The sequence below is a fragment of the Podarcis liolepis genome (assembly GCF_965112155.1).
Source record: "Podarcis liolepis genome assembly, chromosome: 5".
In the NCBI taxonomy this organism is placed as follows: domain Eukaryota; kingdom Metazoa; phylum Chordata; class Lepidosauria; order Squamata; family Lacertidae; genus Podarcis; species Podarcis liolepis.
The window spans coordinates 82,768,132-82,782,716 of record NC_139556.1 but is presented as its reverse complement, the minus strand read 5'-3'; the positions used below and the strand labels follow the sequence as shown (position 1 = coordinate 82,782,716).

The following is a 14,585-nucleotide window of genomic DNA, read 5'->3' as shown; positions in this document are numbered from 1 at the left end:
TTCTGAAGTCGTTAATACTGATTTACAGCTGATTACTGCACCACCAACATACAGCAAAACAAGTGTATTTCACAAAAACGGAAAAATAAAGACATTCCCATAACAGGATAAGGGAAATCTGGTGAACTCTCTTAATGTTATAGCTTACATATGAGAGAAACACAATGCATAATAATGAAGAAAAGAAACTTATTGAGAGAGGGGCCTTGTTTTTGCACTATGGAATGACAATATAAATGACGCTGTTTTTCCTTTTAATTTATTCATGGTACTATAGGTTTTCTGTTATGTTGCCCTGTTCCCACCTTCAAGTGTCATTCCCCTTTCCTTTCCTTTCCTATAATTTCTGCATATACTTACTCTCTATTTTTGAAGTTGTTGTTTTTTTACTGAAACATAAATAAATCTTAAGTCAGCCTCTAAGCATCTTGCAGTATTGGATTCTGTAGAGACAGCCAAAAGGGTTTTTAAAATAATAATAATGAAAATAATAAAAAGAGAGTGCTGAAGGTAGCTTAATAGACACATGCCCATTTCTTTTGTCTAGTGTCACCTCTAATCAAACGAAGTTTCCAGGGTTTGAAAGGACTACAAAAGCCAGCAAAGCTCGTTTACTAGAGACAACAGTGGGATGAGCATCCACATCACAAGCAACAATGCCTCTATTATATCACCTTCTGTTCTTTCCTTTTTAAAAGATGCCTGATTAATCACTGGGGATGAGAACAAGAAAAGACCTACAGCTTTTGATGTGTCTGCCACCTACAGGCCAAACAGGTGTACCCACCAGCTTAGGAGACGAAAGCATGCCTCAGACAAAGTGGGCTTTATCTTACAAAATCACTGCCTTTTATCCTCAACCGTAGCACAGGGTACTTAGTGGCCACGTTATAAATAAATATAATTTTTTCTTCCAATTTAGAAAAAAAAAGATCTGTTTTCCTCTACTTTCTGTACTTACTCCTGGTTGGAAATCGCGTAGTTCTGGACTTCGGAGGGGTTTGGGAGGTATTCCAGAACAGCATCCAGCAGAGGCTGCACACCTTTGTTCTTCAGAGCACTTCCTACCAGCACAGGTGTGAAGGATTTGCTGAGTGTTGTCCTTCTGATTGCAAGCTTGGGAGAAACAGAACATTCACAGCGTTAACAGCTGGGTTCTTAAGGGCACTTGGCATACAAGAACACACAGCATCATGCTTTCTGTTCCCCACCAAATGAAAACAATTGTAAGAAAAGCAATGTTTGTGACTACACGATACAAAGGGGGACTTTTTCAACTGTGGAAAGAAGCTTTAGAAGAAGACACCTGCTCAGTTTTTAAACTGAACAAAGAGGCTTCCCTGAAAGGTTTGCTTTCTTTACGTATCTCAGGAGGTGGCCAAAATTCACACAGAAAACAAGTCCTTAGTGTAATCATCACACTTGCATTTGAGTGCAAATGTCATGGTGTCGAGGATTAACCTACTAGATGCAAGAAAAAGCAAATGCCAAAAGGGAAAAGAAAAAAGAAGAAGAGAAGAAGAGTTTGGATTTGATATCCCACTTTATCACTACCCGAAGGAGTCTCCAAGCGGCTAACATTCTCCTTTCCCTTCCTCCCCCACAACAAACACTCTGTGAGGCGAGTGGGGCTGAGAGACTTCAGAGAAGTGTGACTAGCCCAAGGTCACCCAGCAGCTGCATGTGGAGTAGCTGGGACGCGAACCCGGTTCCCCAGATTACGAGACCACCGCTCTTAACCACTACACCACAAGTACGCATAAGCACAAAGCTGCTACCAAGTAGAAACCGGGATTTGTTGGGCTTTAACAAGTTGGAAGAAAAGCCGCAGCCAAGCTTGCATTGCAGCGACTGCAACTGGAACAACGCTAACAGGTTTGAGCCCCACATTGAGCAAAAAATTCCTACATTGCAGGGAGTTGGACTATATGACCCTCGTGGTCCCTTCCAGCTCTACAGCTCTATGATCCTATCAACCTGGGATAGTTCAGTTGACATCCCTGTGTTGTGACAGGGGAGAAAACTCTGTGTATATCTGTAATTGGTGCAGCAGCTGTCGTTTCAGGTCTAGCCCTGCTCTTTCCTGTCGGGGCCCAGCCTGGACCTGCCACCAGATGTCTTCGTCTCTAGACCTGTGCTCAGGGCCTCCAAGATCAGCGGCTCAAGCTAGGAAAGAGCCAAGAGCCAAACTCCTGCAACTGATACCAGGCCTGGCAAACCTAAAGGTTTAATACCATCTGTCAGACTGGAGAGGCCAGCCCTGTACATCCCTATTCCCTTCTAGGTTGGATGAGGACTTTGGCTCCTCATTACCTTGGCAGGCCAGATCTGAAGTACCAAGTTTAAGCCCTCAAAGTACCTGATCTTCCTTCCTCTCCCTGCAAATAGAATATGGCATATCGCAGACAGGAGACAAGATTAGCACCCTGACTGGAAATATCTATGTTCTATTCACAGAAACTGCAACTCCCTCCTTGCCTTTCCCACCCCCACCCCCTTTATTTCTGCAGATGACTTTTGTACCCTGACTTCAGCAGCTGCGGCACACCAGTCAGGGTTTCAACCTCAGGAGTAATGTTTTGCTGTCAGCAAACGAGATGTTTATTTAAGTCCATGATGCCTAAGGAGCACGCAAGAAGAACCCAATGCGTTTTCCATGAAAAATTATTTTAAACCAGAACTTGGCTGCCTGCCACAGGCTAGAAATCCATCACTGGGGACAAATTAGCACAAACAAACCTGCCTCTTGGCCTTTCCACAGCCATTAAGTAATTTGTAATTAATTAGCTCTGGGAGAAGGAAGGCAGGGGGGGACAAGGCCGCTTTGAACCAGAAAACTGTTTTTGCCACCCATATGACAAATGATTTTAAGATGACGTTTTTTCATCCTAGATGCAGAGCCACAGGATGAATCGACTACTTTGACCACATGCACATCACACCTTTAAAGCACTATGAGAACACTTTAGACAGTCATGGCTTCCGCCCAAAAATTCAGGAAGCTGGAGTTGGTTAAAGGGGCGGAGAGTGACAGTTCAGAGTGGCTTAACAATCAATCTCTCTTCCAAGGGAACCCTGGGAATTGCAGCTCTAAGAGATGAATAGGGGAATCCTAACAACTCTCTGCGCTTCAACAGACTACAGTAAATCGTTATCATTTAAATGTGTGGTGTGGCTGTGCCCATAGCAGCATGCTTACATGTCTTAGAAAATGCTTTTAAAAATGTTGCTATGTATCCCCAACTCTGTAAGAGGAATATTTCTCGAGGACTCCAACCAGGCTGCAAAAGGAGCCTTGCAGTCCTGTTCATGCTTTCTTTGGGGGTGGGGGTAGCTGTCAGAAAGGGGAGGGGGAAAGGAAAAAGCAACCTTTTCTCTTTCGCACGTGAGACTTTCCCCTGCTGTGCTAAACGCAGCTGAGGTGAAATACCACGGAGAGCTAACGCCAGTCAGAACAGACAACACTGAGATAGTTGGGATAATAGACTTGGTATAAGGCAGAACCCCAGCATTAGAAGACTCAGGTTTGAGAATGTCAGCCCCAAATCCTAGCATGTTATAACTATATAGCACTGCAGGCAGGGTTCTGGGGAGCTTCCTCATGCAATGCCCCAGTAATATGCAGGGAGCGAAGCCTTTCAGCTCACAGCACAACTGCCCTCAACCCTAATATTCCATTTTAGGGTACTTGCTATATCTATATCTAGTAGACTGTACCACTCCAGTTTCCTCCACACACACACCCCGCCGCCCCAAGTGACATCTCCACATTCCTTATAGCTTGGAAGTTCACAGGTGCTCGTTGGTTTCTTCAGGTTTTTAAAAAATACCCTTCCTTCTTTCAATTCGCAAATGTGTGTACGTTTGCAGTCCTAGAAAGTCCCCCGTGTTTATAGAAACTGCTAACTTATTTTGGGCAACTCTGCTTTGCTTCCAAATTAATAGTCACTCAGCCACCACTGTTAGAAGGAACGACAGCTAGAGCTTCCACACATTTGTCTAATCCTTTTAAAAAGCCATCCAAGCTAGATGGGCAACACTACCATTAAGTTAATTTCATGCTGGGTAAAGAGGTAAAAGCATGCCTAGGATCAGAAGGCGCTCTAGACGACCCAATCCTTTTTACTATTTTTATTTTCAGCACAGATCAAGAGACACATATTTGACTGGAGTACGGAGTTTCTAAAAGAGGATGAAAAGAGTCCAAGGGTGCAATCCTGTGAACAATTGGAAGTAAATGCAACTGAATTTTGGTACTTTTTCTAGGTAAAAGTATATGAGGTTACAAATCTCTCTGTTGAATTTTCAAATGACGGCACGGATACAGATATCCAGATTATTTGAATGTCCCTTGGACTGTTTGGTTAATGGACAACATCAAAAGCTGTAACTAGGATAGAGGTTTCAAAATTAATATTCCTACAGTGTATTTTGACTCTTGGGAGCAACCTGATCACTCAGCTGTGCTTAAAACGGGCTTCTTCCTCTTAAGCATTTTGTAAGAGCCTGGAATACAGAGGGAAACCATTGCATAACAACCACCATGCAGCAATTCTCCAGACCGCAAAGTCATCAAAGGCTAACAAGGGTAACGGGAGATTTATTTCCACATTCAAAGCTCTATATTCCATGCTCATCAAGTCCTCAAGCCAAGTCCAGTCCTTGCCCAAGAGGGTTCAGCTACGGTGAAACAGTGTCTCCTTACACCAACTGCACAGCAATTTAGACACAAGAGGATGGGGGGTATTGAAATGCTGTGAAGGATTTCTACCTGCAAGTAAACCTGTGTCGGAATATACAGATCACAGAGCGCATTAGGCTCTGCCTAGAAACAAATATAGGTACGCAGATACAAATATTGCATTTATATTTATAAGGAGAAGAGGAAGAGATCACAGATGACCTCTAGGATCTGTCACAACTTTGTCTGTCACACCAAACAGCTGGTCTCCTTCTGCCAGCTATTCTCCCCTCCAGGCATCTGTTGCTATTAATGCCTGGTACTGAAAACCTGCCACTTCCCTGGATAGCAGCAAAGCGTCATAACAAAGATATTGAAGACACAGAAAGCCCAGCTCACTCGTTTAGCTTCTAAAGGCAACAAAATGTGATGTCCCAACACACAAAGCTGTCTCTGAATGAGAGCTGGCAATATAATTATCCCATTAAAAGCAAACCAACCAACCAACCAAACAAGCAGGGTCATCACAGCTTTGCTATCTTAAAAAAAAATCCTACCTAATTCATTTAAAATTATAGTCTAACTAAATTGTAGGATAGATTTTTATTTAAAGACTTTATATTTCACCCTTGTAGAACCCTGCAAGTACGTTTTATGCTTTTACTGCAAATACTGCATATTATAATATGCAACAGCTATTATAAAATTATATTTCACAATTGTGCATATATAGAGAGAGAGAGTTATAGTGCACATCTAGAGAGATCCAATGTGGTACAGTTGTTGGACAAATCCCTACTCATCCATGAAGATCACTGGGTGACCATGGGCCAACTTCTGTCTCTCGCCCTAACGTACCTCACAAGATTGTTCTGAGGATAAAACAGAGGGGGGTGGGAATCATGCATGCCATCTTCAGCTCCTTGAAGAAAAGGTGGGATACAGAGACAGACTGATAGATATTGACAGATGAATGAAGCCAAAACAGACCATCTAAGTTATCCAATCTAAGCAACTGAAGGGCAGAAGTTCAAACGTCAACGCTCTACCCATCAGAACAGGGGCAGCACCTGAAGGCCCCTGGATGCCAAGCCAGAGAAGAAGGCAGTGTGTTACTGACTCCTTATCTTAAAAGTATATGGGTCCCTAAGAATTGGGCCTGGGAGATGTCTCAATACAACATCCAGAACCAGTTTGAGGGCCAGATCACCATGGCGTTTTGACCTGCTGGTGTATCGCAGGTGGTGCTTTCCGGCTTGCCAGCGCCTTAGCTTCCTTCTCCGACTAAGTGGGTGGGCTTTCTTCTTCCTCCCTATGCTGGGTGCTGGATTCAAGTTACAAGAAAGGAGATTCCGACTAACCATCAGGGAGAACTTTCTGACAGTAAGAGCTGTTCGACAGTGAAACAGACTCCCACAAGAGGTGGTGGACTCTCCTTCACTGGAGGTTTCCAAGTAGAGGTTGGATGGCCATCTGTCATGGATGCTTTAGCTGAGATTTCTGCATTGCAGAGGGTTGGACTAGATAACTCTTGGGGTCCCTTTCAACTCTACAATTGTATTAAACGGTCTTGGGTAAGCCATTCTCTCTTATTTCAATTCTCCATCTGCAGTATGGAAGGCTAATTTTTTTGGACTACCATTCAGGGTTGTTTTTAATATATAATTAACTAATTACATTTATATCCCATTTTTTCCCAAGCAGCTCAAGATGGCATGCATGGTTCTACTGAGATGTATGTATGTATGTATGTATGTATGTAAAAAGACACGTTGAACGTTCAAAGCTCTCTCTATAAAAGCTAGGTGTTGCCATTATTTTCAGATAGCATTAAGGAGTTTGTGACTATAGGACATGTAACCAGTATTAGTCCAAGGGAAGAACCTGTGGGGAACCTGTGGCCCTCCAGATGTTGTTGGACCACCGGCCATGACTAGTTTAAGGCTCTTATCCTTGATTAATTCCAATGAGAGTGCCCCACCTGTTCGCTTTTACATATGCAAAACATTATACAGCAAATGCATACATCAAAGGACTTTGGGCAATCCTTCAGGCAATGGGGAGAGAACTGAAGTCCCTTTACCTTCAGGTCAGTCACTGTTGGGATTTTCTCTTCAAGAAAAAGCTCCCCAATCTGTTCGTCTAAGTTTGCAACACATTCAACCAGTTCCTGGCGGCGATCGGTAGACTCTGCTCTGAACTCAGGGGGAATGTCGTCATATTTAACCGTTTGGCTGCAGAAGCAGAGAAAACAAGCAGACCATCAGAAGCCAACCAACTAGAAATGTTAGAAATCTCACATGCTCCTGTGGGCTTCAGTGAGAACCACAACCATCAATTTATTCCGCTCTCATGAGTGACACATTTTCAGTTCTTTTTACACCTGCAAATCTAGCAACAAAGCTCTGCTAGCAATAATACACATTTGATTTAAAATTGGACCCTTTGTACCTTCTGTCTAATAATATTCACAAAGGCTATAATCCTATGTGCCTTTAAAATTGTGGGGTGTAAACCAGGATTGACATCATAAGGATACAATAAAACCAAGATTGCTGGGTGTTTTTCAAATAATGGACATTTTTCTCTTAATGCTCTGACGTGATGAGTACACAATAATTTCAGGTGGACACAAAGATCCATATAAATATGACACTCTTGGATGGGTTGTTCCTGTGACAAACACTGTTCTACTAGAAAGAGGCTCACTTAGCCATCTTACGCAGAAGGAATCACAGATACATTTAAATTTTTAAAACCCATGCTGGATAGAGCAAAGTTATAGCTCCAGTTGAGCAACTGCTGTTTGAGGGTATAAATATGATCATATTTATATTTCAATTCCTATTCAATTCTCATTCCCCTATGAAAATGTCACTCTGCCTTATGAGCAAACAAATGTGAAGACAAAATGGCCAATGAAATCTTTTTCCACTCAAAAGAACCAATATTAAAGCTGAAAGGCTTCACTCGCTTTACCAGAGAGTAAGCCCCACTTTCTTCTCAATAGACATGTTAAGGAATGAACTGTAAATCTCTCACTGCAGCTTCCTGCAAAGGTGCAGGATCCCTGAGTATTTTCACATACCAGAGATTCAAAAGCCAGCCTGGAGTTAACTTTCATTATATGAATTTTGTCCACCCAAGGCAAGATGGTGATTGCATGGCTAAACTCTCCCACAATAAGAGCAAAGCATATTTAATTGCCTGTCTGCCATGCAATTATCACCTTTCCTCTTTCACAGAATTCACACATAATGAGTATGACCCAAGGGTCATTTGCTGTGCAAATCCACAGCCAAACATATTCACCTAAAAAGCCCCGACAGCCACAGCCCTGTACATGCTGAACCATGGTTACAGCAAACAAGGATTCCTTAATAAAACAGGGTTTACTAACTTGCTTCAAATTCCGTTAAGATAGGAACCTGGGGCTGCAATAGCTATGGTGGCAACATCACCTTCATTTATGGTTATTAGCAGCTGAGAAAATTTGAATAGAGAGGCATGGTGGGGAGGATTGTGTTATACTTACGAGATGAGGTGTGTTATGGCTATACTAATCAAAACTAATTCTTCCTCAGTAAATAAAACACTAAATTATACTTCTTATAAAACAACAACACACTACTCCCAAAGCATGATCAGATGTAAAATGCCTCCGTATTTCAAACTGCTCAGAACCCTTACCCAAAGTCACCTTCAAAGTATATAGCTTTTTCTTCAATGAGATCAATGATCCCTCTGAAATTTCCCTCCAAACCCATAGGTATCTGAATAAAGGCAGCATTGTGGTTCAACTTGGATCTGTGAAGTTAAAAACAAATACAATTCTCTTAAGACAGCATTTCCAGCTCTAAAGAACTGCTTCTCCACATACAGGTCCATCTGTCCTTCTGAAGCGGAGGCCCTGATAAGGCTCTAGATCAAAAGGTAAGGAAGGCCAGTTGCCATAACAGAACTTTAGAAAAGACAGACAAATCATCTCAAGATTTAGAATGCACCTTTTTGGACAGACTACCTTCTGGTGGTAGCAGGATTCTGCATGTATATGGGGACACCACAACCCACGCTGGGCCAGAAAATAAAATGTCTTACAAGGAACAACATCAAACATCTAAGTCTCTAGTATGAGTAAGGTAGAAGGGCAAAGGCTCAGGGGGTGAGGTCTGGTACCCACTTCGTACATCTAAGCCAGCCTTTCCCAATCTGGTACCCTCCAAATGTTTTGGACCTTAACTCCCATCATCCCTGACCACTGGCAGTCCTGCCTGAGGCTGGGGGGAATTATAATCCAAAAGATGATGATGATTTATTAAATCTGTATACTGCCCTTTCTCTGTAGACCTCAGGGCAGTTCACAGCATAAAAGTACAAGATAAAGAAGACAAAACACATAACAAAAATAAGAACAAAAGCAAACTGATTACCACCACCAACACATTTAAAAGGGTATCGGACGTTAGTCAAAGGCCTGTCTGAAGAGGAATGTTTTCGCCTGATGCCTAAAGCTGTATACTAAAGGCGCCAGCAGAAACTCCCTGGGGAGGTCCTTCCACAAAAGATTTGGAGGTCACCAGGGTGGGGAAAGCTGATGTAAGCTATTAAAGAATTTAGTTAGCAAGGATCCGTCAACATTTCATATGTGACACTCAATGTTGACCACGTTACCCACCTAACCTTTAAGAAGGATGGCAGCCCAGAACAATACAATCTTTTGACATTGTTTCTAGAAAGATTTTCCATCTTCCTCTCTGATATGGGCAGGGGGCTGGGGGGAGGAATTCTAACTGAGATGTTCATACCTAAGTTGTTGGATGGCTCTGTCTGGACTTGCACCCATTCGATCCAGTTTGTTGATGAAGGACAAAAACGGGACATTATACCGCTTCATCTGCCTATTCACGGTCATTGTCTGGCACTGAACCCCTCCGACAGCACACAGCACCAGGACGGCTCCATCGAGAACTCTCAGTGATCTCTCTACCTCTATAGTGAAATCAACGTGTCCTGAAAGGGAAGTAAAAAGATCCAGGAACGTTAAGGCTTCCAACTAGCTGAGAATTGCTGCGGCATTTGGTTCTCTTTCCTGCTGTCTGGGCCTGGTGGGAGTTGCAGTCAAAAACATACAGAGGGCATCATAGAATCATAGAATAGAATCATAGAATCATAGAGTTGGAAGAGACCACAAGGGCCATCAAGTCCAACCCCCTGCCAAGCAGGAAACACCATCAGAGCACTCCTGACATATGGTTGTCAAGCCTCTGCTTAAAGACCTCCAAAATAGGAGACTCCACCACACTCCTTGGCAGCAAATTCCACTGTCGAACTACTCTTACTGCCAGGAAGTTCTTCCTAATGTTTAGGTGGAATCTTCTTTCTTGTAGTTTGGATCCATTGCTCCGTGTCCGCTTCTCTGGAGCAGCAGAAAACAACCTTTCTCCCTCCTCTATGTGACATCCTTTTATATATTTGAACATGGCTATCATATCACCCCTTAACCTCCTCTTCTCCAGGCTAAACATGCCCAGCTCCCTTAGCCGTTCCTCATAAGGCATCGTTTCCAGGCCTTTGACCATTTTGTTTGCCCTCCTCTGGACACGTTCCAGTTTGTCAGTGTCCTTCTTGAACTGTGGTGCCCAGAACTGGACACAGTACTCCAGGTAAGGTCTGACCAGAGATTGGGGAAGGGTATGTCAGGTTGGGGAAGGCTATGTTATGCCCTAAGGACTATGCACTATGTCCAACACAACCAGGCTATCAAGATTAGGGATTTTACAAGTCAGTAGTAATAGGACTAGTTCCAAGTTACATTTCATACATTTGCTTTGAAGAACCTTACACAACAGAATTTCAGGCAGCATTTACTGTACAGGTGAAACCAAAGCCATCTAAATCCCCTTTACACTGAGCTGTAGGGGATGGTGGTGTTGGATTAAGAAGACATTTCTCTTCTCTCACCTCTACCAGTAGAATCAGCCTCCTGCCAGCCATCAAACATGCTGTCAAAAAAACAGGGTGTTTAACAGGGCGAGACCTGAGTTGGTCTTACTGCTATCAGGCACTGACAAAGGCCACCATCACTGAGCCAACCTGGAAATGGCACAGGGATCAGGCCCAACTGCCCTGCCCCACTTCCTCTGTGGCCACTGAGTGGCTGTGCTGCACCTGTGATGGTGCTCCAAAAAGCCCAGAGGGAAGGGAGTAGAGCTTAGGCCTTCAGCCTTAGAAAGCAATTTACAAAGCAGATGTCATTTTGGCTATGAGTACAAATTATACACTCTTAACACTTGGGTATGTTTATCATGCCAGGCATACAAGTGCTAGAAACGTACTTAGTACCCTACATGACTATTACCTGGGGTGTCAATTATATTAATGTTGGTGTCTTTCCACATGGTAAAAGTTGCTGCAGACTGAATAGTGATCCCCCGTTGTCGTTCCAACTCCATTGAATCCATGACAGCACCAACCCCATCTTTCCCTTTTACCTAAGGTGAAAGAAAGCATATCAATATTTCTGCAAGTCACTGCATTTCTGCTTGTACACCTGTGTCCTCTTGTACAAGGGAAGGATCTGCTCCGAGATGCTTTACTGCCCAATTGACAGATCAAAATTTAAGGTCAAATCAAACATCACACAAGTAGACTCCCACTTGCACAACAGGGCTTTCCCTTCCCTTCTTCCCCTCTGCAACCCCCTGTGCTCCCTCCAAATCTGCTCTTTGCTTATTCTGCTCTGGAGAGTCCCCCTCCTCTCTGATCACATTCAGAAGTACCTCGTGCATTTGTGCTATCCTTCCTGTGTAAAAAAGAATGCGCTCAGTTAACGTAGTCTTTCCAGAGTCAATGTGTGCAGAAATTCCTATGTTGCGGATCTTTTCATTGGGAATAATTCCCGAAGAGCACCATCTGCAGCTATTAAAAAACAGCTGAAATACAAAAATGGGATGGAATGTTATTGCAAAAGATTACAACACACAAGACAACAGTAAGTGCAATACAGAAAAACTGTCAGTATTATTGCTAGGATTCATTTAACAAATGGTGTTACTTCTACAAAAGGGATTCCCCACTTTGCCCCCTGAATTGGTTTGGGGGGATTGAGAGAACCCCCAGAACAGGACACAGAAGGAGGAAGGATCATTCTGTTTGGAAGGTGATATTCCACCACGTTGCGGAGGAAGAGAGGAGCAGGGCTCCTCCACCATCTTTGTTGGGGGACCAGCCGCCTTTGTCTCTCCCTCAATGATCTTTCTTAAATGCCATACTTTCCAGTGTCACCTGTTTTACTTCCTGCAGCGACAAAATTAATAGCTACAGTATCTGTCTATATTTGTACTCCCTTGTGTCCACCTAACAATACCAATTAAAATAGTAATAACTTTCTAGCTACTCTAGTAGTGTTCTAATTGTTAGAACATGTTCATGTTTAACTTCCAACCCTTATAGTAATTGACACAATATCCTGAGTTTTAAGATTCTTAAAGTTATAGTATTCTGGGCTGAATATGTATGATACTCCCAAGATTTATGATAACTAAAACAAAATGTTTATTTTCTACAAGAACTGGGGTTAGAGTATTCTGAAGTCAAGACTTCCAACATTCATTAACAGAGTGCTATGCAAGTAGCTGACTTACATCCTTCACCCATACAAGAGGCAATAATTTAGTTTAATGTAAACAAGTCAGGGTCGGATTTAGGTTTGATGAGGCCCTAAGCTACTGAAGGTAATGGGGCCCTTTATATGTCCAGCTGTCCTTTGTCAACAACAAATTGCTGCTGTTTTTTGTGTTGAATATATGCTATATGGTAATTTATGGACCTAATAGATATCTAAAGCCATTTGCCACTGTTTCTGTATGTAGGTTTTATTTTTTATCTTACATTTTGGAAATGTACATCCAGGTTTTTTCCCTTTAAATTTTTAGGGGCCCCCAAGAGAGTGGGGCCCTAAGCTATAGCTTGTTTAGCTTATATGTAAATCCGGCACTGAAAGAAGTGTTCAACATGGGTTGAGGAGGTTTAATAAAGCTGCAATCCTAAGACCTAAGGCTCTAAGACTCTACTTGGACTGGGAGGAAGCCCCATCAAATTCAAAATCTAAGGTCAAATCAAACATTGAATTCAACAGGACTTACTCCTGTAAGCCCTATATTAAGAATGCAAGAAAAGCCCGGCTGGATCAGGCCAAAGGCCCATCTAATCCAACACCCTGTTCTTACAGCGGCCAATCAGATGCCTATGGGAAATCCACAAGCAGAATCTGGAGTGCAGCAGCGCTCTCTTCAGTCGTGACTCCCAGCAACTGGTATCCAGAGGCATACAGCCTCTGGCAGTGAAGGTAGAACACGGTGAAGGCAGAGCACAGCCACCATGACTAGTAGCCATGGCAAGCCTTATCCTCCATGAAGTTGTCTAATCCTCTTTGAAAGCCGTCCAGGCTGATGGCCATCACCACATCCTGTGGGAGCAAACTCCATAATTTAACTATCTGCTGTGTGAAGAACGACTTTCATTTGTCTATCCTGGGTTGCATTATCTCAGCAGCAGTTTCCTCTGCTGTAAAGAAGTGGTTGGTTCCCCCTACCCCATCTTTTATAGTTTACTGTCAATTCTAATACATTGGTACCGCAGGTTAAGAACTTAATTCGTTCTGGAGGTCTGTTCTTAACCTGAAACTGTTCTTAACCTGAAGCACCACTTTAGCTAATGGGGCCTCCCACTGCCACCGCGCCGCAGGAGCACAATTTCTGTTCTCATCCTGAAGCAAAGTTCTTAACCTGAGGTACTATTTCTGGGTTAGCGGAGTCTGTAACCTGAAGCGTCTGTAACCTGAAGCGTATGTAACCCAGGGACCACTGTACCGATGTTATCTTCCAAATGCAACTTTATTGCAAGTTACCCCAAGGAATCTTTACTGGTGGGTGGCCAATATAAATGTAAGGAACGAACGAACAGGCAGGCGGAATACCAAGGAGGATTTCCCCTAATGCTGCAGGGACACCATATATTAAATGTGCGTGGGTCGCACCCCCGAGAATCCTGGGTTTGCTAAGGACCCTGGAAATTGTAGTTCTGTTAGGATGTGTGTGTGCAAATAGTTGCCAGAAATGAAGCCATGAGTTTTTAAATGTACGGTGAGGCTCCGCCCTCCAGAAGCTTCACCTGCAGGTTTTCTGTCTGCCATTCAACTCTATTTTTAGAAAAGCAAAATTTCGAGTACCGTCCCCATTGGGGATCCTGCCCAGGCAACGAGGCTTCTCGTTCTCCTATCCCACCAAAACCCTGCAAGGGGTTGCTCAGCTCCCTTCGCCGCCCTCAGTACCTGTCGCCGAGGCAACGCAGAGCCCACGATCCTCCGGCACCGCAACATGACGCGCAGCGCACAGGCTTCCAGTCTCCGCCGCTGAATGTCACGCCGTCCACGACTCCCAGCCCCACTTCCTGCCTTAGCCGGCTTGTGCTTCCGGGGTAGGGCCATAGAGTTGCCCTGCGGGACACTCTGCTGCAGCGCCCCCTTTAGGGAGGAGGGAGGAACTGCTCCGAAGGGGAATCTGCTTTGGAAGCGAGGAAGCAACCTTGCTTTTTTTCCCCGTTGCCTTGTTTGCATGTAGTGTCCTTTCCCTACCCGCTCCGCAAATGGATTATTTGCTGCTTTAAGCTACAGTTCGTTTGCATTCATGGGTCTCTCCTGGAGGGTGTGAAGCTACTGTTGTGGGTTAGAGGGCTGTTCTTCCTCCCATATCCATTGCCTCTGAAATCGAAGTGAATCAGGGCCTTAAGGTTGCTGTGCTTTAAGCAAAGGAATTCCAACGTGAAGCTGCTGACATTTGAGATATATGTTCTTAGGAGCCACCCTGTATTTGTTTTAAACAGTATTATGTTTTTAAATTGGTGG

General features: G+C 43.6%; 1 protein-coding gene across 1 annotated transcript in view; it reads right to left on the bottom strand.

The window, feature by feature from the left end:
• Window positions 1–14,129, bottom strand: part of GFM1 (G elongation factor mitochondrial 1) — a 36,985-nt gene extending 22,856 nt beyond the window's left edge. Inside the window, 7 exon segments of the mRNA XM_083504112.1 lie at window positions 962–1,116; window positions 6,765–6,915; window positions 8,372–8,488; window positions 9,487–9,691; window positions 11,040–11,172; window positions 11,461–11,613; window positions 14,013–14,129. Coding sequence (XP_083360238.1) covers window positions 962–1,116; window positions 6,765–6,915; window positions 8,372–8,488; window positions 9,487–9,691; window positions 11,040–11,172; window positions 11,461–11,613; window positions 14,013–14,060 — 962 coding nt within the window. The 5' untranslated portion in view covers window positions 14,061–14,129.
• Window positions 14,130–14,585: the final 456 nt, after the last annotated feature.